The sequence below is a fragment of the Anolis sagrei genome, chromosome 2 (assembly GCF_037176765.1).
Source record: "Anolis sagrei isolate rAnoSag1 chromosome 2, rAnoSag1.mat, whole genome shotgun sequence".
Lineage (NCBI taxonomy): Eukaryota > Metazoa > Chordata > Lepidosauria > Squamata > Dactyloidae > Anolis > Anolis sagrei.
Genome location: NC_090022.1, coordinates 225,534,592 through 225,559,486, shown reverse-complemented (window position 1 = coordinate 225,559,486; position 24,895 = coordinate 225,534,592). Strand labels below are relative to the sequence as shown.

The window sequence follows — 24,895 nt, the reverse complement described above, 5'->3', positions numbered from 1 at the left end:
GCTCATGAACTATTGTGGTTAATGATCTCCATTTTAACACTGATAGTCCCTGTTGGTACTTCTAGACCTCTCAATGGCTTTCTATATCATTGACTATGGTATCCTTCTGGAATGCCTGGAGGGACTGGGAATTGGAGGCACTGTGCTGCAGTGGTTCCAGTCATACCTCTCAGGCAGATTCCAGATGATGGTGCTTAAGGATAACTGCTCCTCAAAAAAGGAACTGTTATGTGGATAGCCCCAAGGGTCTTCCACTGAAATGTTAAGTTTAAGGAGCTGTTACGTGGTATCCCCTAAGGTGCCATTCTATCCCCAATGCTCTTTAATATTTACATGAAGCCACAGAGAGAGATAGGCATAGGGTGAGGTGTTATTACTATGCTGATGACACCCAAATGTATTTCTTTATGCCTTCAAAAACAGCTTCAACTAAGGATATTGTGTCTCCTTTGAATGAATGCCTGGAGGTAATGGGATAGGTGAGGAAAAACAAACTGAAAGTGAATCAAAGGTGCTTGCCATCAAGGGTCCTAATGGGGATGGAGATGTGTCAACCAGTTCTTGACAGGGTTACACTCCCCCTGAAAGACTGTGGTCGCAGCCTGGGACTGCTCCTGGATCTGTCTCTCCAAATATCAGCCCAGGTAGATGCAACGATCAGGAGTGCTTACTTCTAGCTTGGAATGATTCACCGGTTGAACCCCTTATCAGATTTGGAGGACCTAAAGATGGTAGTGCATGCACTGGTAATTTCAAGGACTTCTGCGATGCACTTTACATTGGGCTTTGTATTAAGTTAATATTGGTTACAGGAACATCCAGGAGTGAGCATATTACACCTATCCTAAAGTCACTCCACTGGCTGCCAATTAGTTTCTGGGGAAAGTACAAGGTGTTGGTTTTGACCTTTAAAGCCCTACATGGTTTGGGTCCAGGTTACCTACAGGGCCTCCTTCTTCCCTACAATCCACCCTGCAAAATGCGGCATTGAATTTTTGCTGTAGTTTGTAAACTGCTCTGAGCCCCCTTCGGTGTGATAAGGACAGGATATAAGTATAGTAAATAAATAAATATTGTTCTTCCAGTTCCAAATCTGAAAATACTCTGCACAGGCATAGGATAACCTATTTGTGTGGGATAACCTATCACAGAGAACAGGAAGGAGGGATTGTACTGTACTGCTTAGGTCCAAGAACTCTCAAATAATTGAGAAGAGTATCTATATAATGCAGCCCCAGCCTCCTACTTATCATTATACACATTGAATTGTAGTCTGAGGCTCCAAACATGCTTACTAGAGAGGAAGCAATTTTATGTGTTTTTCGATGAGTAAACGTATCTGTTTTATGTGTGCTTTTCGAGGAGGGGTAAGCCTTATTCTCAAAAAAACACATAAAATTGCACTATAAATTTAATACTTATAGAGTCTTGGCCAATTCCACACATAAATAAAATAAGAATTTGGTTTTTCCTAACCTTGATCAGCAATCTTCTGTTTTGCATCTTCTATTCTTTGCAGTTCCCTCTGTTTTGCTTCCCATTGTTGTTTTTCTTCTTTTTCAGCATCATATTTAATACCTGGCAATATTTATGAATGCATCATATTGTGAACTTACAACTAATGAACTGTACTATTAATTTCTTTCCTGAGACAAAGCTCTATCAAACTAAAAAGCAACACAATTTAAGTCAAATTCACAGTCCAGTTCGACAGTGTCTTACTACAATAGATCTATAATTTATACTACTCTATATTTGAGTCTATTATCACAAAATGGAAAAAAAAACCTGAAAGCCATCCTGTTCTTCTTCCTTCAAGGAAAACAACTCATAATTAAAAAAAAACATTTTCCCACTTACATTTAAATTTAATTACTGAGGAACATGAAAAGCAACTAATTAGATGACTTTCCTGTAAGAGCAATAGGTAAAGAAAGCTGTGTCTTCCCAGATTTTGCAGACTTAACTTTCCAGTCTAAAGAACTCAGAAGCAATATATCCAACAACATTAATTATATCTAACCACTGTCTGGAAAAAGAGTAGCGGGAAAATTTCTGAAGGAAGATGTGAATCAAGGTTATAGCCATAGAGAGAATTCAGCCATAGAGAGAATTCAGCAAAAGGCTAATCATGGTATCATAATCATTATTAGACTGTTGCAGAAGGAGATAATACAAACAAACTTGCAATTCACAAAACTGAGTTCATCTCTTTGGATTTTTTTCTTCAAAAAATGAATTTATAATCTGCCTTTTTCTAAAAGTGATGGGAAAGTATACAACCCTCTTTTCCTTCTTCTCTGGGAAATTTATTTCTACTAAATAGATAAAGATGTTTCATATATAAATTAGTTAAGGAAGAAGAGAATCAAGATAAAAGTTTCCCTTCCTAGGTTAGGTAAAATAAAACAGGGGGCAATAACATCCATAGACAGCAGAGGTTCTAAACCTGTCTTAACACTCTTACTCCAGGAACAGAGAGAGTCCCCAAATCTGAAACTGCTCTTATAATGACATGAGGTGATAACAGCAAAGATCACACAGCAGAACTGGGCAATTGCTGGAGATGGGGTCTGCTCCCTGTTTAACCACAGGCTATATGTAAGCTCTAACCACAACTGCTTGAGCCATTTCTCGTAATGGACAATTCCAGATGGATGGCCAGATCAGTTCTTGGTCAAACTTCTCTAGAGACAGATGGTTCCTAAGCATATCAGAATGTTCCGAGACGTTTTGCTGCCTGATATGAGAAACCAAGTGGAATATCATCTCATGCCATTTACAAAACCAAACTGAACAGGAAGCTCAAACTCACAGCAACCCAGCTCAATCTTTATTCAACACTGGTAATGTAGCAATGCTCACCCTGCCTCAAGACAAGACATTACTTAGAACAATCTTTCTTAAACTCTGGGGATTCAGTAAAAAAAACAATTACCTCTCAAGGAATCTGTGTTAAAATTATTTATCTAAAGCTTTGCTTTTTTCAGTCACAGTTTCTTGCCTAGTATGCCTAGCAACTATGCCTAGTAACCTCACATGGAACCACAGGTTTTCAGGGAACCCTGATAGAAAAACTCTGACTTAAAGGGTGACAAGTAGACAGCATGTCACATTGCTACTGCCTTCCACCATCTGTACACTGGGTATTCTTTACTAATGTGATGACTATCCATTATCCTCATATGCATATGAAGTTATCACAATTGACTGAAGCAATCTATATAAATAAAAATGTAAATGTCCATTTGTAAATGACCTCAGATCTCCCAAAATACTTCACCGATTGCTTAGATGTTTGGACACAACATAGCATTCAAACAGGCAAATGTTTTTAAGTATTCACATACCTACTGTTACATAAATATTACACCTGTGACAGGTAAAAACATACATGGCATCAAAAACAATACCATCTGCTAGACATCCAAGCAACACATTGCAAAGCGACCCTGTCAGGGCTGGAGCCGCCATTAGGCATCCACAGTCTGGTCACCCCCCACCGAACTTGCCTGCCTGCCTGCTTCCAGAACAGAACTGGGAGAGAAAAGGGTGGTGCGGCAGGTAGGGAAATCCAGGTTGGGGACAGGGGTGGGGCACGGGCCCAGGGGAGGGAGGGACACCCTGCCTGGCCTTGCCTGGCACCAACTCATGCCCGCGCCTCCAGGAAGACTGGAGGCTCAGAAGGAAAGGATTGAATGGTAGGAAGGAAGAGGTAGATAGGAGGGAAGCAAAGGAAAGGGTGTCCGCAAAACACACTGATCATTATTATATTGACCAGTATCATAATTATTATCATCATTATTATATACATCAGTATTATTATTATATAGATTATATAGGCCAATACTACTACTACTACTACTACTACTATTACTACTACTACTATTATTATTATTATTATTATTATTATTTACACCATTATTATTATTTCACAGACAATGGAACAACAGGAAATATTGTATACCCACAAGTATTAAGAAATTACATATATTAGAAACCAGCTCTTTCTCTTTTCTTCCTTTTCCATTTAACCAGACTGGGCTACAGCAACGCGTGACCAGGTACAGCTAGTATCTCATATAAACAGTTTGCTTGATTTAGAAAACAAAAACAAACTCTACTAGATATATGTATTGTATTAGCAGAGTATCAAGCTCCATGAAGATTAGCTTTAAGTCCTCCCTTAGTTCTTGAATGAACACAACCTACTGTTCTGCTGCCAGTACATATCGCAGACCATTTACTATTTTACTGTTATTGCTTTAATGTTTATTGTTTTGCTTTATGAGTTTTATTGTTGTATTTGTTATGCTGTTGTTTTATTGAGGGCCTTGGCCTTTGTAAGCTGCATCGAGTCCTTTGGGTGATGTTAGTGGGGTATAAATAAAGTTAATAATAATAATTTATTGGCTAGAGAGGAGGTGTCCAGGCAGCAGCCAGATTCATTCTGCAGCCAGATGCACAACATAACCATTCAGTCATTTAAATCTGTGATGTCCTCTTTTTTGTGGGTATGCATGCAGGCTGCTGCATGGCTACCACCACCACCATCCTCCCCTGCTTGCTAAATGGCTGCAGGTGAGCCCTGTGCCAGAAGAGCAATAAGATGCATATGTGGAAAATGTTGAAGGAGGAGATAATAGATTCCTCTGTCCACAATTACTGTAAAGGGACATAAACAGGTAAATGCCTGTGTATAACTTAACAAAATTGCAACCATTCTTTTACACATTTATTTCATAGAATTGTATTAAACCATTTCACCCAATTCATTTCCTGATTAACTTACTCGCTGTAGGCACAATAAGCAAAAAAATTTCATCTAGCACAGCTTCAACTGGCTGTGTGTAAAGATTTGTCCATGGAATCTTCAAATTCAGCTGACCTAAAATAAAGAGAAACATTACATCAATTAATATAAAAACATTTGTCCCAAACTTTTCAGATGGAACTTGTCAAAAGGAGGAAAAAATAAGTAATTTGCTAGTTGAAAAAGTAATTTTTCAAAACACTCTGCATATGATGACCAAGATTCTATCCAGTTTTTGCACACTGCCACTGCAATTATTCCCAATGGAATTGATCAGAATGCACTTCTTGGCTCAATCAAGAGACACCTGGTTCTTTGGTTGCTGGATTTAATTAATCGTTAGAACCAAATACTATTGCAGAAATAGCTTGAGAAACTGCTATTGGGAAATCCCACTACAATCGGTATTTTTATATCTTATATTTTCCTATGGTGCCTTGGTATCAAAGCTCTATGAAAGCTAGGCATCTTTCAATACAGCCAATCTCTTTACCAGATTGGATGGCTGCCCTTCAACTGATGACGGCATACAAGTACGGTAGATGAACAAGGCCACCCCACCCACCTCTGCTATCATCATCCATGTAGTATACAAAACCATAAGGAAGACAAACTGCTTAAGGAATACTCCACTATGCAACCAGTTTGACCATCCAAAATCCTGGTCTAAAACTACTATGTAATTGTTTATATTATTCAGATTATAAAAGTCTTTCATTATAATCTTGTGGAAATTTATCTGAAGTAAATACTTCTGTATTCAGTTGTACTAACCTGAGGATAAGCAAATGTAGAATAGCAAACTAAACTGATCATGTGGTTCTAATGATTTATGTCTATTTATATACATAAAAATGAAATCTGCATGTTTCCTTTATTATTAGAAAATGCCTACATTTGTTGAGGAAGGCATGTATTTAAATAAAGCACTATCTTGAGGAATGCTTCTTGTAAAAATGACACTTGTAACCCTTGAAAGCTTTGTGTCTACATTACACTCAATTTTTTAAAAAAAGATCTGTTGTTGAATTGGGTTAAATTTTAAAATGGCTGAACACATCAAATCAACTTCCTATTACATACTAAAAATTATAGGACAGAGCTATAAACGGTGCAGACATAAGTGTACTACTACTATTACTACACTTCTCCCTTAGTGAACTCAGACCGAATTACAGCATTTACATACATAGGCAAACATTCAATGCCTTTACAATAAAATACAATGAGACACACAAACACAAAGGCAGAGGCTTCTTTCATTTCCGGCTTCTGGAGGCGGTACTCGTCTCTGGCTCTGAGGAGGTGCTTTCTCCATTTTCAAGCTGAGGAGCCTGCATTGTCATCTCCTGATGTACAGCCGGAAAGATTGCTTGGAGCATCTCTCTAACTTTTCCCACCTAAGCAGTACCTATTTATCTACTCACATTTGTATGTTTTCAAATTGCTATGTTGACAAGAGCTGGAGGTTGGCAGACAGGAGCTCACCCCGTTTCGTGGATTCAAACTGCCAACCTTCAGGTCAGCAATTCAGCAGCACAAGGGTTTAACCCAGGGGTCCTCAAACTAAGGCCTGAGGGCCGGATGCGGCTCTCCAAGGTCATTTACCCAGCCCTCGCTCAGGGTCAACCAAAGTCTGAAATGACTTGAAAGCATACAACAACGACAACAATCCTATCTCATGAGCCAAAAGCAGGCCCATACTTCCCATTGAGATACTAATAAGTTTGTATTTGTTAAATTGTTGTTCATTTTAATTATTGTATTGTTTTTGAGTGATTTTTGCACTACAAATAAGGTATGTAGTATGCATAGGAATTCATTCATGTTTTTTTCAAATTATAATCCGGCCCTCCAACAGTTTGAGGAACTGTGACCTGGCCCTCTGTTTAAAAAGTTTGTGGACCCCTGGTTTAACCCATAACATAATCATAACTTATACTCAAAGACATAGTTATGTTAATCTGTTTAAGCATAAAAAGATCTAAATACTGCAGCCCCTATACAATAAATAGTCTCAAAGGTGTTCCACGATATATCATTGTAACTTGTGTTTATACTCTGTGTTCTGTTAAAACATTGTCAGAATAAACTGGAATAATAAAATTAAAACAAAACAGCAGCCACCCAAATCAAAGAAAGACTAGTTTAAACATATTTTTGTAGCAAAAATCTAAAATGTTTCACTTACCAATATGTCCTGCTTTAACTTTAAATGGTACATCAAATTGATACTGTTGAAATAAAACAATTTTCAAAGTTATTTTAGAAACAAAATAACTATAAAGTAATATCTAGAAGTTTTAGTTAAAAATCTATCTAAAAAATCTGGGTCAATTTATGTGTGAATCAATTTAAGATATGTTCTTTAACTCTTCAAAAAAGGAACCTGAGTAGAGCGGTCACAGATGAGAGCTTAATCCATCCTGAGACAACCTTAAAAAAAAAAAAACCACTAACTTCTACTGATATGTAGTTTCTAGCCTTTTTGAATGCCTGGATTGGAAAAGGTTGGCGTAAAGAGCTGCTCTTGGGTACTTCTTTTCAAATTAGCAAGAAATAGAGTCAGTTCCTCTTTTAGGTTTGAGATGTAGTAAGCTCTCACCTTTCCCCTTTCTACTCAAAGAAAGGGATTAATCATTTTTTTAAATATAAGAGTTAATACTGCACCTTAACTTTTATCAAAAAAGGAATCTTTCCCTCCTCTGAATACAGTAGTGAAAGGCATTTTTGATGCTTCAGCAGGACAATGGCAACCATGGTCAGGGGAAGCTGCCCACCTGAGGCAGATTACACTTCCTCCTTTCCAGAGTGACCCTTGAGTTATCCAAGGATCATATTAAAATCCACAATTTTGCCCTCCAAACCTGCCTTCAACATACATAAGATCAACTTCGCCCAATTCATATGCAAAGACATATCTTAGGCTGATGTTTTACTTGTTTACAATATTAATATCCTCTTTAGATTATTTATAGCACTTGAAATACTGATATGATTCAAATCCATGAAATAAAGGATTTTCAGTGCATAAACAAAGATTATTCTGAGAATGAGAAGCAGTAGGAAATTTGAGAACAGTTTATTGGATTTTTAAATTATAACTGTTTTACATTTATTCTTGTGAAAATCAATACTCCCAAGTTCTTTATTTTTATTTTATATACATACATTTATTCATTCATTCTCCTCCATCCTGATTTTCTGTTTATGTCATTTATTTTAAATTTGTAATCATTTATTTAAATTTGTAAGACATTCTGGTCTGATCTTAAAAACTAGTCTTTTTCAAACCTAGCTGTTAAAACAGATATTGAGGTAGCTAAAATGCAGCTCATGAGTCATGCACATTTCTTTGACATAAGTACATAGAATATGTGGCTAGAAAAAATTAACTATCTGAGCTCATTTTTTATTCCAATTCATTTAAAATGAAAATACTTTTTTCTAGTTTTAGAAGTATAAACAAATTTTTGATTGGCAAGGAGTACATCAGAACTGTGTGGAAATTGGTTAATTGTACAAGCTGGTATACACAATTTTAGTGAATGTTGTTTGCAATCACATGATTAGTGAAATTAGTGGGGAGTTTGTATTATTCTTTTTGTTGCAAAGTTGGGTTACATTAGACATGCAGGAGCTGATTGTTTCTTTTCACTCATTTTTTTTAGAAGTGTCTGTAATCTTGTATGAGGGTATCTGATTAAAACAATTAATTGGTTTGCATACTTGATATTTACTATAACAAATATCATTACAATGTCTGTTTTTACACCTTTTATTTTTATTTTGGCAAACTCATTTAATGTTAACAATATGCAAATTTGCATATCTGTAGTTCGTCACTGTATTAAACATGTTCAATATGGTTAAACACTATTTAATCAGGATTTTGAAAACATTTGGTATATATAATTGTACCTTGTGATCACTGAAATTAATAATTAACAGTTTGAAAACCACATACATCAATAAATATTATTACAGACATGTTTTTCTCAATATTTATTATAACATCTTAGTAACAAATGTGCATATAAAAATAACAATGTGTATGTGATATTTGTCCATGTGTTATAGTTCTCAAACATCTAAGCTTTCTCATATAAGCTCTCTATTAAGCAAGGGCCCATCGGCACAAGCCAAATGAGGTAGATGTTGGGTGAATTGACTCTGTTAATACACAGGGCCCATCTATCATAACACCTGCCAAGCCCACTTAACATTGTCTTGTCTCATGTCTTTAAAAGTCACCCACACTTTGTGGCAGTGTGAACAGTTGGATCAGTTCATATTCGGAACTAGCCACAGTTGCTTACATGGCCATCCTGTCTTCCCCAGGCTCAGGAGACCTCTTGTCCTCGGCTTCGCGATGACCATTAGGGGTGAAATGGCCAACATTTGTCTCTCATCACATCTATGATCTACTGGAAAGGCCCTTCTCTCTGTCCCACTCTGTCTCTCTCTGTCCCAAGTACGCTTGGTGGGAACATGGGAGTGGGCTTTTTTTAGTGGCTGCTCCCAGACCATGGAACTCCCTCCCAAGAGAGACCAGGATGGCCCCATTCCTGGTGGCCTTCTGCAGGCAGGTCAAGGCCTTCTTCTGTCAGTAGGCATTTGGGGAAGGATAAGGGTAAGGCTTTGAGTCCCCACAGGGAGAAAGGCACAGAAGGAAGAGGGGAAAGAGGGAATGATTCTTCCTTTCCCACCTCCCCTTTCCCTGTTACCCCAGCATTCCAGTCACCATCAGTAGATGCGGTGAGCAAAAATCATCAGTGATTTTGTGCTGGTAGTCACCACTAAGCTAAGGACAAGAGGGGTACGCTAAGCATGACAGTTCAACAGTACTGAACCCAGTCTGGTATTACTGTGTCATCCAGATTCCAGCAGCGAGCAGGCTGGCTCAATGCTGTGCTGTTTGGATACCTGTTGCGTCACTGATTAAGAGTATTCCACTGCAGATCAGCTTTCCCCTATGTGGCATGTGTACATGGGCACCTGGATTAGCTACCTCTGGCATAAATGTTCCTTTCTAAGGTGGTAGGATCACAAGGCAGAAAAAAAAGAGTTATCAAGCTTCAAAGATTTTCAGAAGGCAATAATTACTTGCTCAATAACAAACTGTGTTAACTGTATTTGTTTTTTCCCCTTAAAAGTCAAGTATTGCAACAGTATCTTATTACTTGCTTTTAACTTACCAGTGCATTTTCTTTTATTTCAAGATGTGTAAATGCTACAGCTCCTGTTGCAGGGAAAATGTAATTAGATTACAATGTCTTTAATTTTTAAAGGTATTTAACAGCAGAAAATCATCTTCAATGAAGGTATATCTGGGGTAAAAGGATTACCCGCTCTATTAGAAATAAGTTCAGTGTCCAAGTAGATACATATAAAATTGTACTGTGTACATTTTGTTCCTCTGAAATAAATATATGTACTATTTATATGTTAAAATATTTATATCCTTCCCTTTATTATGAGATCTCAGGGTGACACACAAATAAAATTACACAAACAATTTTAAACATTGTTCAAATTGTGCAAAACAATTAAAAACATTAAAACATAACAAAAAACCAACAAGTTCAAACAGCAAAGAAATGACCTTCCTGAACAATTCAGTTTGTGGGCAAATATACAGAGAGAGGAGCTCTTTCAGGTACCCAAATCATAGAAGCTTTAATGTTACACCAAAGTTGGAAAAGTAAATATGATCTATTATATAAATTCAAATGAGAAGAGAATTTACAAAAAAAATGTAATCACCATATAAATACCCTATGTAAATTAATGTAAGCAGTTCACAATATTCTTAAGTGTCAAAAAGTGAAACAACCATATAATCAGATGCAATATTCAAGATGATTGTATAATAGACAGTATCATTATTTTTTTAAGGATTAAAAGAAAATAGCTTGTGTGCTTGTTGCCTAAAATCTTTGGTGCCATATTTTGTTATGGCTCCTTTAAATCTGGTCTTTTTATCATTTTTAAACAGCATTCCCCAACTTGACACAAAAGGTATTGGGCTACCTATCCCAACTCTAAATGATGGATTTCAATAGCGCAGTTTGCTGTGAAACTAACAACAACAATAATGTAAAGTAATAATGTTACCAACCTCTCCTCACAGTTCGAGGACGGGCAGAACACAGTTAAAACATATCACAATAAAATACATATAATAAAATGCATATACTAAAACACATTAACATATAAAAATGTATATATTAATATACATGGTACAAAGTTTAAAATGTAATAGAATAGAATGTAAATTTTAAATTCATAGTTTAAAATTGACTGGGGAGGCCTCTGGAAGTGATCAGTCTTTGTGTTTTCAATTCTGACAGCTCATTTCACTGTTGGAGTTCTTCTGGCAGGTTATTCCACAGCATAGGTGTCACTGATGGAAAAGATCCCCTGGGTGATCATTGCCAGTCAGCTTCTCACTGTTTGGAGTAAGCATCCCCCAGAGGACCAAAGTATACAGGGCACATTACAAGGGAGAAGGTGATCCTGTAGATAACCAGGACCCAAACCATGTAGGGTTTTAAAGGTTATAACCAACATTTCTTCAAACAGTCATCTGTGCATTCACATATATGCACAGAGATCTTGTGTTTCGTTGGTAACCTTACCTCCAAACTTGCACACATATAAGCTGTCTGTTAACGCCAAAGCCCAGCTCTAAGGCCACTACTGAGTGGCTGAAGCAAAGAGACTGCATGAAGAAGCCAGGAAGGCAATTTTGCAAGTGCACAGGTAACCACTGAAAAATACTCAGTTAATAAGTAGAAGACTACTTCATCTTCATAGTCTCTATGACTCACACATATGGAAGAATAGTGAGCCGACCACAGAGGACAGTGGATCATGATATAATGACTGATGAGAATACCACCCTCACAAAAACTGCTTCTGACAGGGGCCAAGCACCAAGTCCATAACAAGACAAGAATGTCAATGGTGCAGCTCCAGGAGAGCTCCAGGAGAGGAATCCTGCTGGAATATACTGATGAAGTAGCTATTCTCAAGTTGAATGAGCTTTAAACACCTTACAGAAGGAGTTTCTTTTCTTTTCAAGGAAACTGTTCACCACAATGGAAGAATCATTAAGACAAAATCTCCCTTCCCTTTTAATGTGTGCCATTAGCTGAAAAAAGGCAAGAGGTCTCCTGGAACTTAAGATATGTAGAACAAGAGTGCCCTTCTAATGTCCAAGGTAAGGAGAGAGAACACAAAATCAGGAAAAGGCATATCAATGAAGTTTTTTCATTAAGGCCTGGTGGTGGTGAAATGCAGACATTTTCTGATTGTGTTCAAACTTCTCATCCATGGAGGTATGGAACTAACCCTTCTCGCTGAAGAGAAAATTTTCAATAGTTGATCTCACATCCTGGGTTAAACCAGTGAACTGGAGCTACACATAACTACAGAGAGGATTACAGTGCTGGCCATAGTGTCACTACCATCTGTGGTGTGCTTCACCGTAACCATTTACTGAAAGTTAATTTGTGTATCTCTGATTGAAAGCATAAAGGCACCTATCTTATAACTACCTGAAAAGGAACTACATGCACACCTGTAAGTTGGTTATCCAAATTGACAGAGCCTCTGACAGAGCATCTTGTGAGCCACAAAATCAATCTTATGCTTCTCCTTGGACGATATCACATTAGAGTTCTAAAGTACAGGTGCACATTTTCTTATCACCCAGTTTGGTGCGACAGAATTATGGAAAATATAGTTTAAGACAGAGCTCTTGTAATTTTCAACCAGAGAGGTCCTTGGCTACCTTAAACTACATTTCCCAGAATTTTGCAGGAGCAAATTGGGTGATAGGTAAATATGGACCTGCGCTTTAGAACTCTAATGTGATATTGTCACTTGTTAGCTGGAGTAGTTATTGTAGCCTGGACTTAGTCACTTCGACTATGATTGAATTTGGCTGAGGCCAAAAAAATTAAAACAGCCACAAGAGTATTCTGGGGATTGGTCGTCCTAAAAACTGGATAAGGCTCCTTGTTCTGGAGGCTTTAGAAATTCTGGTTACAAGTATTGCCCACCCCATCCAAAGGGAACAGAGCTTTCCAGTCCCCTATTAAGAAGATCATGGAGAAAGGTAGAAGGATCCTCTACTGCCAACCAGCCCTACTCCTTTTCCACTGATAACTCCAGAAAACTCACTGATATCACCTCCTCTGATAGGCTGGGGTGGAGGACAAATTGGGGGATGAACAAAGGAGGCTGCACAGTGATAACAAAAAGCACAAGGTATGTTCGCTTAAATATCATAAGAGGTTGAATTGCTGAGTCTACAGCTGGTCAAAGAGACAGTACTAGAACTCACATAGGCAGTGTATAAGCATTTGCACGAGCGGATGGAGTGTGAAGATAGTAGCTGAAGGGCACCTAGACTCAAAAGACAAGGACAAGGCAATAAAAAGATAGGGAGCAACAGAATTCTATGCAGACTTCTGCATGAGCCACATAATATTCATAGTATGTATACAACATACAATGGGCATCATGTACATATGGCAGATAATAAGATATATTAATGTCGTGAGTCTTAATGAACCACATGGACACCAACAAAATACTGGCTTTTGGCTGTAATATGCAGCTTATATGCATGTGAGTGAGAGGACAGGTTTAACAACAAAATACAGCTCTAAAGATTTTCAAAGAACAGCCGTAAGGGAACCCATATATGTGAGTCACATAAACCAGGAAAAAAAACTTCATTTTGGTAAATATAAAATGCTATACTTTCATGGAGAAACAGGTCTTTTTTCAAATTAATATGTTTATATAGCATACTAATAAATACCTTCAGAGAAATCTTTAAAAACATTCATTTATTGATCTCTAAACTTCACATTGTCAAAAAGCTGGCAAAAGGTAGACACACAACATCTTCTGTACCAGGGAGGGGAATTTGTGATGGCATGTTGCTGAATTTACAACATCTGTCTTTAACACAAAATACTGCACTAATAGTGCAGACACTGCCATATATTCCAGTTCAAAGCAGATAATGTGGAATTTTACTCAGCTGTGTGGAAGGGGTCCCTGACAGATCTATCCATTTATTATACATGCTTTTGAATTAATTAAAAACACACGGATTTTGAGTAATGACACAAAAACAGGATTTCTATCTTTTGTGCTATTTAAAGAAACGAGAAGAAATATTTAATGTATTGCACTGAAATACCAATAGTTTCAGGGGCCAATGGCTTTAATAAACCGAGCAAAGAATGAGACCACTGCTGCATCTAACTCAGTATTATCTGTCTATACTGCCTAGTTCCCTATGGTTTCATAACCTGGGATCTCGCTTGTACTTCGTAAACAAACCTTCCTTGTTGTCAACTCTCGCCTGCTATTACTGACTACTCAAATGCCAGCATTACTATCATAATGCACTACTTATTTATTTTATATCCCACCTTTCTCCCAGCCCTGGACCCAAGGCAGATAACTTCTTTCCTTGGAAGAACTCAAGTAATTTGTCATACAGACTATGTTATAATTACTTCCAAAATATTGATGCAAATAGGGAGGTGAAACAATACATGTTACACTTCTGTTAAAGAACTGATCAGTATCAAGTTACCAATACTTTATGTAGTGCACATACTTTTCAAAAGAAGTTTTCAGCTCTGTTGGAAGGGAAGGATACTGTAAATTATTCAAATCTACCGAAATGTCAAGTAAAACAAACTTATATTTGTAAAATGAGACTGTTCAAAGTTATCATTTTCATTTTCTGTTTTTCCAAGTTCATGTTTCACTAAAAATGCTGCAAACATATTTTGCAGACTTAGTATAGTATTTAAGTATGTTCAGTGGAGTTTCATCTGATATACAAGTGATATAATTAAGATTGGGGTGCTGATATTTGAAGTTTCTCCCTGAGCAGTAATTTTTATTTTTACATGTTTAAATATTCTATTTCATGCCAGTCTAGTCTCTAGAATTTGCTATTAACTTGCCTGTTTGTAAAGCTGTTTAATTAAGCATGGGAAAAGTGATGCAATATAATGTCAAAAGGAAAAACCTGTTTATCTACTTCATGAAGAAGACAACTTTATTCAAAATATGTACACATTACAAATCTGCAGCACACACCCATTAAAACTGCCATGTTGAAGCAACCATGTATTTGTCTTTAAGAGACATAAACCATAGTCATATATGGATACAACAGCTGGCCATATTTTTGGATCTCTTTCTTATTACTGACAAATTATATGCAAGCAGTAGTAAATTAACAAACCAGAGAGTTTTTTTGATGGTTATCATGTCACCTGAATGTGACAGTAAGGCCTAAAAGGGAAAGCATGCTGCTGGATCCAAGCTATCACAACTAACAGACACATTTATGTAATTTTGTTTGAGATGCTCCTGCTTGCAGCAGGCCTGAATAAAATAGCATACATCAAAATGCTGCCTCATCCCCATACAAATATGCTCAGTGGGTACATATGTTAAAGAGCAATGTATACTATATACAGTATATAGCATAACCTTTAGCTTTCTAATGGGTTCATTTACTTTCCACAAACTAGTGTGCAGGTCAGAATTGCAAGCTTTGGAATGTGCTACTAGAAGAAATCAGCTCCCACCCTCATATAATTTTGAAAAGGAGTGAAGACTTTCCTATTTGAAACAGCTTTTAATTGAATCTTAATCTAAGTCTAGCACTTTATTGTCATATGGGAATTTTAGATGGATTTCAATATAATTTATTTTTATAAATAAAGTGCTAGAGCATTTATGTAGCTCTTTGGATTGTTTTAATCAATGGTTTTGCTTTACACTATATATTTTAAAGTTGTTGTGAGCCACCTTGGATCCGCTGGGAGTAAGATAGCACAGAAATTCCTGAAATAAATTCCAGTTCAAAGCAAAAAAATGTGGGATTTTATTCAGCTGTGTGAAAGGGGCCTGAGATTTCTGGGAGTTGAAGTCCAAAACACCTGGCGAACAGTTGGAGAAACACTGGGGTAAAAAATAACCAGCGCTGACCACTATGCTACCCTGAGTCCCCTCAGGGAAATAGGTGTGGGATAATAACAAAGTTTATTTATTTATTATACAAAACAATTATAATTGCTCTGCTCTATCCATGGATTCTCCATACATTGATTCTGTGGACCTTTGAAGGCAACCATAAGACTGAGGTGACTCTCCATGCAAATGAGTTTGACAACCCAGGTCTATATAATAATGTTGTTTATTCATTCAGTCACTTCCAACTCTCCGCCAGAGCTCCCTGTCGGCCATCACCACCCCTAGCTCCTTCAGAGTCAAGCCAGTCACTTCAAGGATACCATCCATCCTTCTTGCCCTTGGTCTGCCCCTCTTCCTTTTTCCTTCCATTTTCCCCAGCATCATTGTCTTCTCTAAGCTTTCTTGTCTTCTCATGATGTGGCCAAAGTACTTCATCTTTGCCTCTAATATCCTTCCCTCCAATGAGCAATCGGGCATTATTTCCTGGAGGATGGACTGGTTGGATCTTCTTGCGGTCCAAGGCACTCTCAGAATTTTCCTCCAACACCAAAGTTCAAAAGCATCTATCTTCCTTCGCTCAGTCTTCCTTATGGTCCAGCTCTCACATTCATTGGTTACTACGGGGAATACCATTGCTTTGACTATGCAGATCTTCATTGACTATAACTTCTTAGACTCTGTAGATCTTCTATTATTATTATTATTATTATTATTATTATTATTATTATTAAAAACCTTATTTGTAATAATAATAAAACCTTATTTATAATAATAATAATAATAATAATAATAAAACTTTATTTGTACCCCGCTACCATCTCTCGAAGGACTCGTTGCGGCTTACAAGAGGCCGAGCCCAAATACAATAGTAAAAACAACAGCAACAACAAACAGCAAAATAACTCAAAAAACAAAGCAATAACCTTAACAACACACAGTGACGCAATTAAAATCAATGGCAGGGCCAAATGTAATAATTAAAATTAAAAGTGCTGGGCATAACCAGGTGGAGTGTTTGGAGGGGGATGGGCATGCAGATATCCTAGATCTCTGATAATGTGCATTGGGACATAATGCTAGGAGTTTATCTATTTCCCTGAAGGGACTCAAGGCAATTTCCAACATATAAGGCAAAACATTCAAGAAGAAAATCATAGAGACGGATTAATATAAAAGCATCATAAAACACAAAAATACTACTGAAACACAACAATAAAAATTTAAACCAATTGCAATTATAACTCCATCAGACAAGGTTAAAAAAATGGCAAGGACTAAAAAGTGGTCAACTATAAAAGGGCTGGTTCAAGGGATAGTGCAAACAGTATATCATAGGGCCGGGGAAATGGAGAAAATGCAGAACAGAGTATTAACTGATGACCTAAGGACTGGGCTTGGGGACTAATCATTCTCGAAAACCCGCTACAACATCTATATAAAGCACGCATGGGGAAACTTCAGCCCTCTGGGTGTTTTTGGCTTCAATTCCGGCAATTCCTAACAGCCTACTGGCTGTATGGCCATGTTCCTGAAGCATTCTCTCCTGATATTTCACCTGCATCTATGGCAGGCATCCTCAGAGGTTGTGAGGATTGCCTGACAGACTATGCAGGCAAAACTTCAGGAGAGAATGCTTCTGTAATGTGGCCATACAGCCTGGAAAACTCACAGCAACTCTGTGTTTCTGACCATGAAAGCCTTCGACTATACAGCCAAATGGCTGTTAGGAATTGTGGGAGTTGAAGTCCAAAACACCTGGGCGGCGGAAGCATTTCCATGGCTGATATAAAGCAATTATTTGTGATGTTGAAGGCTTTCATGGCCGGAATCACTGGGGTGCTGCAAGTTTTTCGGGCTGTATGGCCATGTTCCAGAAGCATTCTCTCCTGATGTTTCACCTGCATTTATGGAAGGCATCAGACCTCATAACTCTGAGGGTACCTGTCATAGATGCAGGCGAAACATCAGGAGAGAATGCTTCTGGAACATGGCCATACAGTCTGAAAAACTTACAGCAACCCAATAACTTGTAATTTTTATACATGCCACCTTGAGGTTTACAGAAGCCATACCTACTGAAGAAACAAGCATCTCCTTCCACAAACCTGCCCGATCTTCTGGGGTGGCCTTACTTTCGCCCCTTCCTCCATCACAAGCTCGACCTGTGGGAACGAGGGAGAGAGCCTTCTCCGCTGTGGCCCCCAACTTTGGAACTCATTGCCTGGTGAGATTAGGCAAGCCCCCACCTTCAAGCAGCCTTCAAGAAGGATCTCAAAACCTAGCTTTTCCAGTGTGCCTTTGGAGAGTGACCATTTACCTCTTTTGTTGCTCCTCTCATAATGTTGTCCTCATATTGCACTTCCCTCCACCTGTCCAAAGGCCTGTCTCCACTATTCCTTCCCCTACAAGATTCTCCCTTACAAATATTTCTTTTTCATTTTTATCTCATCCAAAGTTTTATCATTTTATGTCGTATATTTGGCCCGCCCATTGTGATTGATTTCTCATTGTATTTTTGCATTGTTTTATTGTATTCCTATGTTTTATTTATTTTACTGTGATGTTAGTTCTGTTGTTCTGCCTTTTTTTCTGTAATGTACTACTGAAAAAGATCTTGGGGTCCTTGTGGACAACAAGTTTAAACATGAGCCAACAATGTGATGTGGAAGCAAAAAAAGCCAATGGCACTTTGGTCTGCATCAATAGTATAGTGTCTAGGTCCAGGGAAGTCATGCTATCCCTCTATTCTGCCTTGGTTAGACCACACCTGGAATATTGTGTCCAATTCTGGGCACCCTAATTGAAGAGAGATATTGACAAGCTGGAAAGTGTCCAGAGGAAAGTGACAAAAATGATCAAGGGTCTGGAGAACAAGCCCTATGACGAGGGGCTTAAAGAGCTGGGCATGTTTTGCCTGAAGAAGAGAAGGCTGAGAGGAGACATGATAGCCATGTATAAATATGTGAGAGGAAGCCATAGGGAGGAGGGAGCAAGCTTGTTTGCTGCTGCCCTGGAGACTAGGACGCGGAACAATGGCTTCAAACTACAAGAAAGGAGATTCCATCTGAACATTAGAAAGAACTTCCTGACTGTGAGAGACATTCAGCAGTGGAACTCTCTGCCCCAAAGTGTTGTGGAGGCTCCTTCTTTGGAAGCTTTTAAACAGCGGCTGGATGGCCATCTGTTAGGGGTGTTTTTTTCCCATTGACAGAGGGTTTATTCACAGTTATTGAATAAATATGTTATTGTATCTACATGGCATACAAATGGTATAGAATCGGATCTTACAAAATAGGCTGCTGACAAATAAAATGGTAGAAATCTAATAGCAAGGCCCCCAGCCACAGTTATGTACACCTATGTACATTGCAATTTATCTTTTTTTTTTTGGGGGGGGGGGGAGTGGCAACTTATCTCAAGCAACATTTTAAAGTAATATTTTTTTTTAAAAGGGGTGAATGCGCAGGCAACTAAAAAAAGGCACTCAGAAGTGTGTGGGTTCCTGAGCGGACTCAGGATGGAGATAAGCCCAAAGGTAATCAATGCTTTTGTATTTGGCTCTGGGCAAAACTTGAAGGCAAAATGATATGCCAATGCTGTGTGCTTCTCATGCACACAAGACACATCATGGAGAGAGATATGAGTCTTTTACTTGAGAAATGCACCAACATCCTGTCAGGCGTGTTTTGAATGCAATATTCCTGCTTCTTGGCAGGGGGTTGGAAAGGAGATTCCACCTGAACCTGAGGAAGAACTTCCTGACTCTGAGAGCTGTTCAGCAGTGGAACTCTCTGCCCTGGAGTGTGGTGGAGGCTCCTTCTTTGGAAGCTTTTAAACAGAGGCTGGATGGCCATCTGTCAGAGGTGATTTGAATGCAATATTCCTGCTTCTTGGCAGGGGGTTGGACTGGATGGCCAACTCTTTAATTCTATGATTATTTTTATGACATTTATATCCTGCCCTTCTCACCCTGATGAGGACTCAGTCTCTATGATTCTGATTCTATAGACTTGGCCTTATGTAAGCCGCCCCGAGTCCCCTTTGGGGAGATGGTGGTGGGGTATAAATATAGTTTATCATTATTGTCGAAGTTTATTATTTTTGTCGAAGGCTTTCATAGCCGGAATCACTGGGTTGTTGTAGGTTTTTTCAGGCTATATGGCCATGTTCTAGAGGCATTTTCTCCTGACGTTTCGCCTGCATCTATGGCAAGCATCCTCAGAGGTTTATTATTATTATTATTATTATTATGGGGAAGTATTTTTTAAATGGGGTTAACAAGCTAAAGAAGCGCTGGGAGGAGGAGGGGCTCTTTCGTGTTGTTATTCCTCGCAGCTGTCACGGAAAAAGCTTCGCCTCCGCCGTGCAACTTCCAAAAGGGGTCAGCCAGAGGGACGGCGAGGGAGGGGGCGGGGCCAGGCATGCAAATCGCCGCCCACGTGACCGACAGGGCCTCGCGACGTACAAGAGGAGCTCCCAGGGAGGAATAGGGGCGCATTCCTCTCCAGAGGAGGACGGGACTGGCCAATGGGCAACCTGTTCCCTCGCCCCTCTCCTCGTCGTGGGCCCCTCGCGCTGACACCTGCACAGAGAAGGAGCGGGGAGAGGACACGGCTCCCTACCTACCTCCCCAGATGCCGAGCTTGAGCTGGGAGGAGTCCAGGTTCACCACATAGTCGCCCAGGAAGCGGTTCAGGACGTCCACCACCACCGACTCGAACACCATCCTCGGGCGCGGGGCCTTTTCTTGAGCCCTAGAAAGGGCTCGGTCCCCTCAGACGGAGAAGGAAAAGGCGACGCCGGCCGCGACTCCCCGCCTGGCTCTGCCGCGCCTGGCTCGGGGCGTGTGGTGCTTTGCCTACTGCGCATGCGCGCAAGGCGGCGCTGGGGCTCGTCCCTTCCTTGACAAGCTTTCGGGGCCGCCAGCGCGCGACGCTTGCTCGCTCTCTCTCCCCCCCTCTCCTTTCGATTCCAGGCTCTCCGCTCTAGGAACGCTGCCGCTGCGCTCCTTCCCCCCCTCCCACCTCGGAATGCGCGCGAGACGCCACATTCCCCGGCTATACGCGAGCGAATCTATCTAGCTATCTCTATATATATCTCTCTGAGGCGTCTCGCGCGCATTTCGAGAGGGGAGGGGGAAGGGAGAACGGTGGCAGCATTCTACCTCGCGCGAGGCTGGACATGTCAGTTCAACGGCCACTTGCAAAGAAGGACAGCAGCCATAAACTCCACGCTTCTTGTTTCACTTTCGTTTTCTAATTAAGAACGATCCGTTTTAGGCACAATGTGTTTAACACTGAGGAAAATAAAACGTCTCTTGTCACTCTGTACGCCTTGAAATTCGTGTGTTTTCTGTCACTGTTGTGGTGCCTGTTCGAAAGGGAATGTACTTTTGAGAAACTGCAAGTTGCTTCTGGTGTGAGAGAATTGGCCCTCTGCAAGGACGTTGCCCAGAGCAAGCCCGGATGTTTTGCCTATCCTTGTGGGAGGCTACTTTCATTTATTTATATAGTTATTATTTATTTATTTCAAAGTTTTATATACCGAGCTTCTCACCTCATTAGAGGAACTCAGCCCGGTTTCCAACCATAAAAACACATACAATTGGTAAAATATCAAAGTGCATAATTACAATAAAACACTGGAAAAGCACATATATTTAAAAACTACAGTGGTCAGTCGTCATCGAATATACACCATCTTCCATCCAGATCATTGCCTCATTCTTCGAAAGCCTGTCTCCACAACCACGACTTCACCTGTTTTGATTTTTGTCAGGATTGTTGGGGCGGTTCTGACCTCAGGCGGGAGAGAGTTCCAGAGTCGTGGGGCCACCACCGAGAAGGCCCTGTCCCTCGTCCCCACCAGCCGCACTTGTGAGGCCGGTGGGACCGAGAGCAGGGCCCCTCCAGACGATTTTAGTAATCTTGATGGTTCATAGGGGAGAATACGTTCAGAGAGGTAAACCGGGCCGGAGTCGTTTAGGGCTTTATAGGTTAACACCAGCACTTTGAATTGTGCTCAGAAGCTAATTGGCAGCCAGTGGAACTGGTGTAACAGCGGAGTGGTGTGCTCCCTGTACCCATTGTACGTATTGTATTTGTATACCGCCTTTCTCAGCCCAGAGGCAATTCAAGGCGGTTAACAGCAAAATTCAATGCTTACAATGACATAAATACAATGAAAAACATAACATATAATAAAAACTAAACAAATCAATAAATATGAAATCATACTGTCCCCTTGTTAAAAACGTCTGGACTCATTGTCAAGTTGTTCCATATTCCTATGTCAGTTACTCTGCATTTGAAAACGCTTGTTCAAAAAGCCACGTCTTGACTTTTTTCCAGAAGGTTAAAAGGGAGGTGGGGCCACCACTGAGAAGGCCCTGTCACTCGTCTCCGCCAAACGTACTTGTGATGAAAGCGGTAACAGGAGCAGGGCTTCCCCAGATGATCTTAAGGTCCTAGATGGTTCATAAGGAGAGATGCGTTCGGACATGTACATTGGACCAGAACCGTTTCATGCCCTCCCATGGGGTGCTGGAGCTGACAGGAGGAGCTCATCCGCACTCTCAGATTCAACCAGAAACCTTCAGATCAGCAACCCAACCTTCTGGTCAACAGTCCTGCCAGCACAAGGGTTTAACCCATGTGTGGTGAGCTAGGATACGCTCTCTCTCCACAGGATTGCAGAGTCAGACCTTTAGGTTCAAAAATATTTATTGAAGTCAAAGAAATACATTCTTGATAGAAAAGGTCTTGGAGCTGACCAGCTTACTAAGTCTCATCTTCTATGAAAGGTAAAAGGGTAAAAAAATAATTTTTAAAAATCCATGCAGCTACATTTTGCCTAAAGAGAGGCAAAATGTGCATCCACACTAGAAGGAAGAAAAGGCAGAAGAGACAATGGTGGTGAAAGGCCACATGGCCCAGTCCTGCCGGCTTAACCCACTGCGCCACTACAGGTGTACTAAAAGTGTTGGCTATATTTTATTTATTTATTATTTATTTATTTACGACATTTATATGCCGCCCTTCTCACCCCAAAGGGGACTCAGAGCGGCTTACAAGTAAAAAGTAAATGCAATATATTATAGTATTATCATAGCACAATATTAATATTATATATTACATCTATATATATAAATTTGTTAGGGGCATCCAACGAGGAAACAAAACTCAAAAACCCCCCAACGAAACTTAACCAAAATTCCCATGCCCATAACACAACCCACAAGGTACAAACATATCTACTCAAAATGAAAAACAACACAACAACACACTCACAAAACGGCAAAACAACAAAACTCAAAAATCCCCCAACGAAACTTAACCAAAATTCCCATGCCCATAACACAACCCACAAGGTACAAACATATCTACTCAAAATGAAAAACAACACAACAACACACTCACAAAACAGCAAAACAACAAAACTCAAAAATCCCCCAACGAAACTTAACCAAAATTCCCATGCCCATAACACAACCCACAAGGTACAAACATATCTACTCAAAATGAAAAACAACACAACAACACACTCACAAAACGGCAAAACAACAAAACTCAAAAATCCCCCAACGAAACTTAACCAAAATTCCCATGCCCATAACACAACCCACAAGGTACAAACATATCTACTCAAAATGAAAAACAACACACTCACAAAAGGGCGAAACAACAAAACTCAAAAATCCCCCAAAGAAACTTAACCAAAATTCCCATGCCCATAACACAACCCACAAGGTACAAACATATCTACTCAAAATGAAAAACAACTCACTCCAAGCCCCGTCGCGCCGCTTCCCGCACACACACACCCCCTGCCGCACACACACACACAACCCCACACTCCATCACTCCCCCCGCCGCCGCACGCACACACGCAACCCCACTCCCCCCGCCGCTGCACACACACACGCAACCCCACGCTCCATCACTCCCCCCGCCGCTGCACACACACACGCAACCCCACGCTCCATCACTCCCGCACCCCAATCTTACCTCCTTTTACTTCAGGCCACCTCCAAACCCCACCCCGCCCCTTCCCACCCTGTCAAAATCTAGGAAAGACAGGAAGGAAGGAAAGAAGGAAGAAAGAGAAAGGGAGGTAAAGAAAAAGGGGGAAGGAAGGAAAGTTAGAGAAAGAAGGAAGAAGAAAAGGAAAGAAAAGGAAAGATGGAAGGAAAGAAAAGAGAGACAGCAGAAAAGAAAGAAAAAGGGGGAAGGAAGGAAAGAGATAGAGAAAGAAGAGGAGAAGGAAAGATGGGAGTGAAGGAAGGAAGGAAGGAGGGAAAGAAGGAGAGAAAGAGGGAAGATTGGCCACAGCAACACGTGGCGAGTAAAGGTTGTTATTATTATTATTATTATTATTATTATTATTATTATTATGCTATTGTTCCTATGAGACCCTTTTAGGGGGAATGGGAGAGGTGTCAGGTCCCAGAGGCAATGTATTGCATTATTGTTATTGTTATGATGGTGGTAAAATAAAAGGAAATAAAAAGTGAAAGAAGGAAGCAAACAGGAAGAAAGGCAAAGGAAGAAAGGGGGAGGGAATGAAGGAAAGAGAGAAGGATGAAACCAAGTAGTGAAAGAAAGAAAGAGGTAGAGAACGAAGAAAGGAGAGAAAGGGGGAGGAAAAGGGGGAAGGAATAGGTAGGGACCTCTCTTTCATAATAGTCCAGATATCTACCTCAACTTTGATAAGTTTTACTATAGGCCACAGCAACGCGTGGCAGGGCACAGCTAGTTGTACTATAACATTATACTGTAATACAGGGTGAGGCAGTATAACTTCCTTTTTTCAAAACTTAATAAAACCCATTGTATGAATCAGAATTTTTATATATATAATGTAGGCGCATACCTAAACATTTGTTTTACATAGTTTTGAAGATCAAATTAGGTAGGTGACGTCCCCCTTTCTCCATTCTCCATACACTGAGTAAACCGATTTCTCGCGTTTGTCATGACTCTTGCCAGCATAGCAGGCGTTATGTTGGCAATTTCTTCCTGGATGTTGGTCTTCAAATCTTGTAGGGTCCTTGGATGG

General features: G+C 39.8%; 1 protein-coding gene across 3 annotated transcripts in view; it reads right to left on the bottom strand.

Annotated features, from left to right (window-relative positions):
• The window catches only part of VPS13A (vacuolar protein sorting 13 homolog A), a 155,730-nt gene extending 134,980 nt beyond the window's left edge, over positions 1-20,750 (bottom strand). Inside the window, exons 1-5 of one of the 3 annotated variants that reach the window (XM_060762168.2) lie at positions 20,465-20,750; positions 10,012-10,055; positions 7,005-7,047; positions 4,793-4,888; positions 1,477-1,578 (exon numbers count right to left, since the gene is read on the bottom strand). In XM_060762168.2, coding sequence (XP_060618151.2) covers positions 1,477-1,578; positions 4,793-4,888; positions 7,005-7,047; positions 10,012-10,055; positions 20,465-20,564 — 385 coding nt within the window. In that variant the 5' untranslated portion in view covers positions 20,565-20,750. The remainder of the gene's footprint in view (positions 1-1,476; positions 1,579-4,792; positions 4,889-7,004; positions 7,048-10,011; positions 10,056-20,464) is intronic. The other 2 variants (XM_060762167.2, XM_060762166.2) reach the window with 2 other exon arrangements.
• Between the last annotated feature and the right edge of the window lie 4,145 nt (positions 20,751-24,895).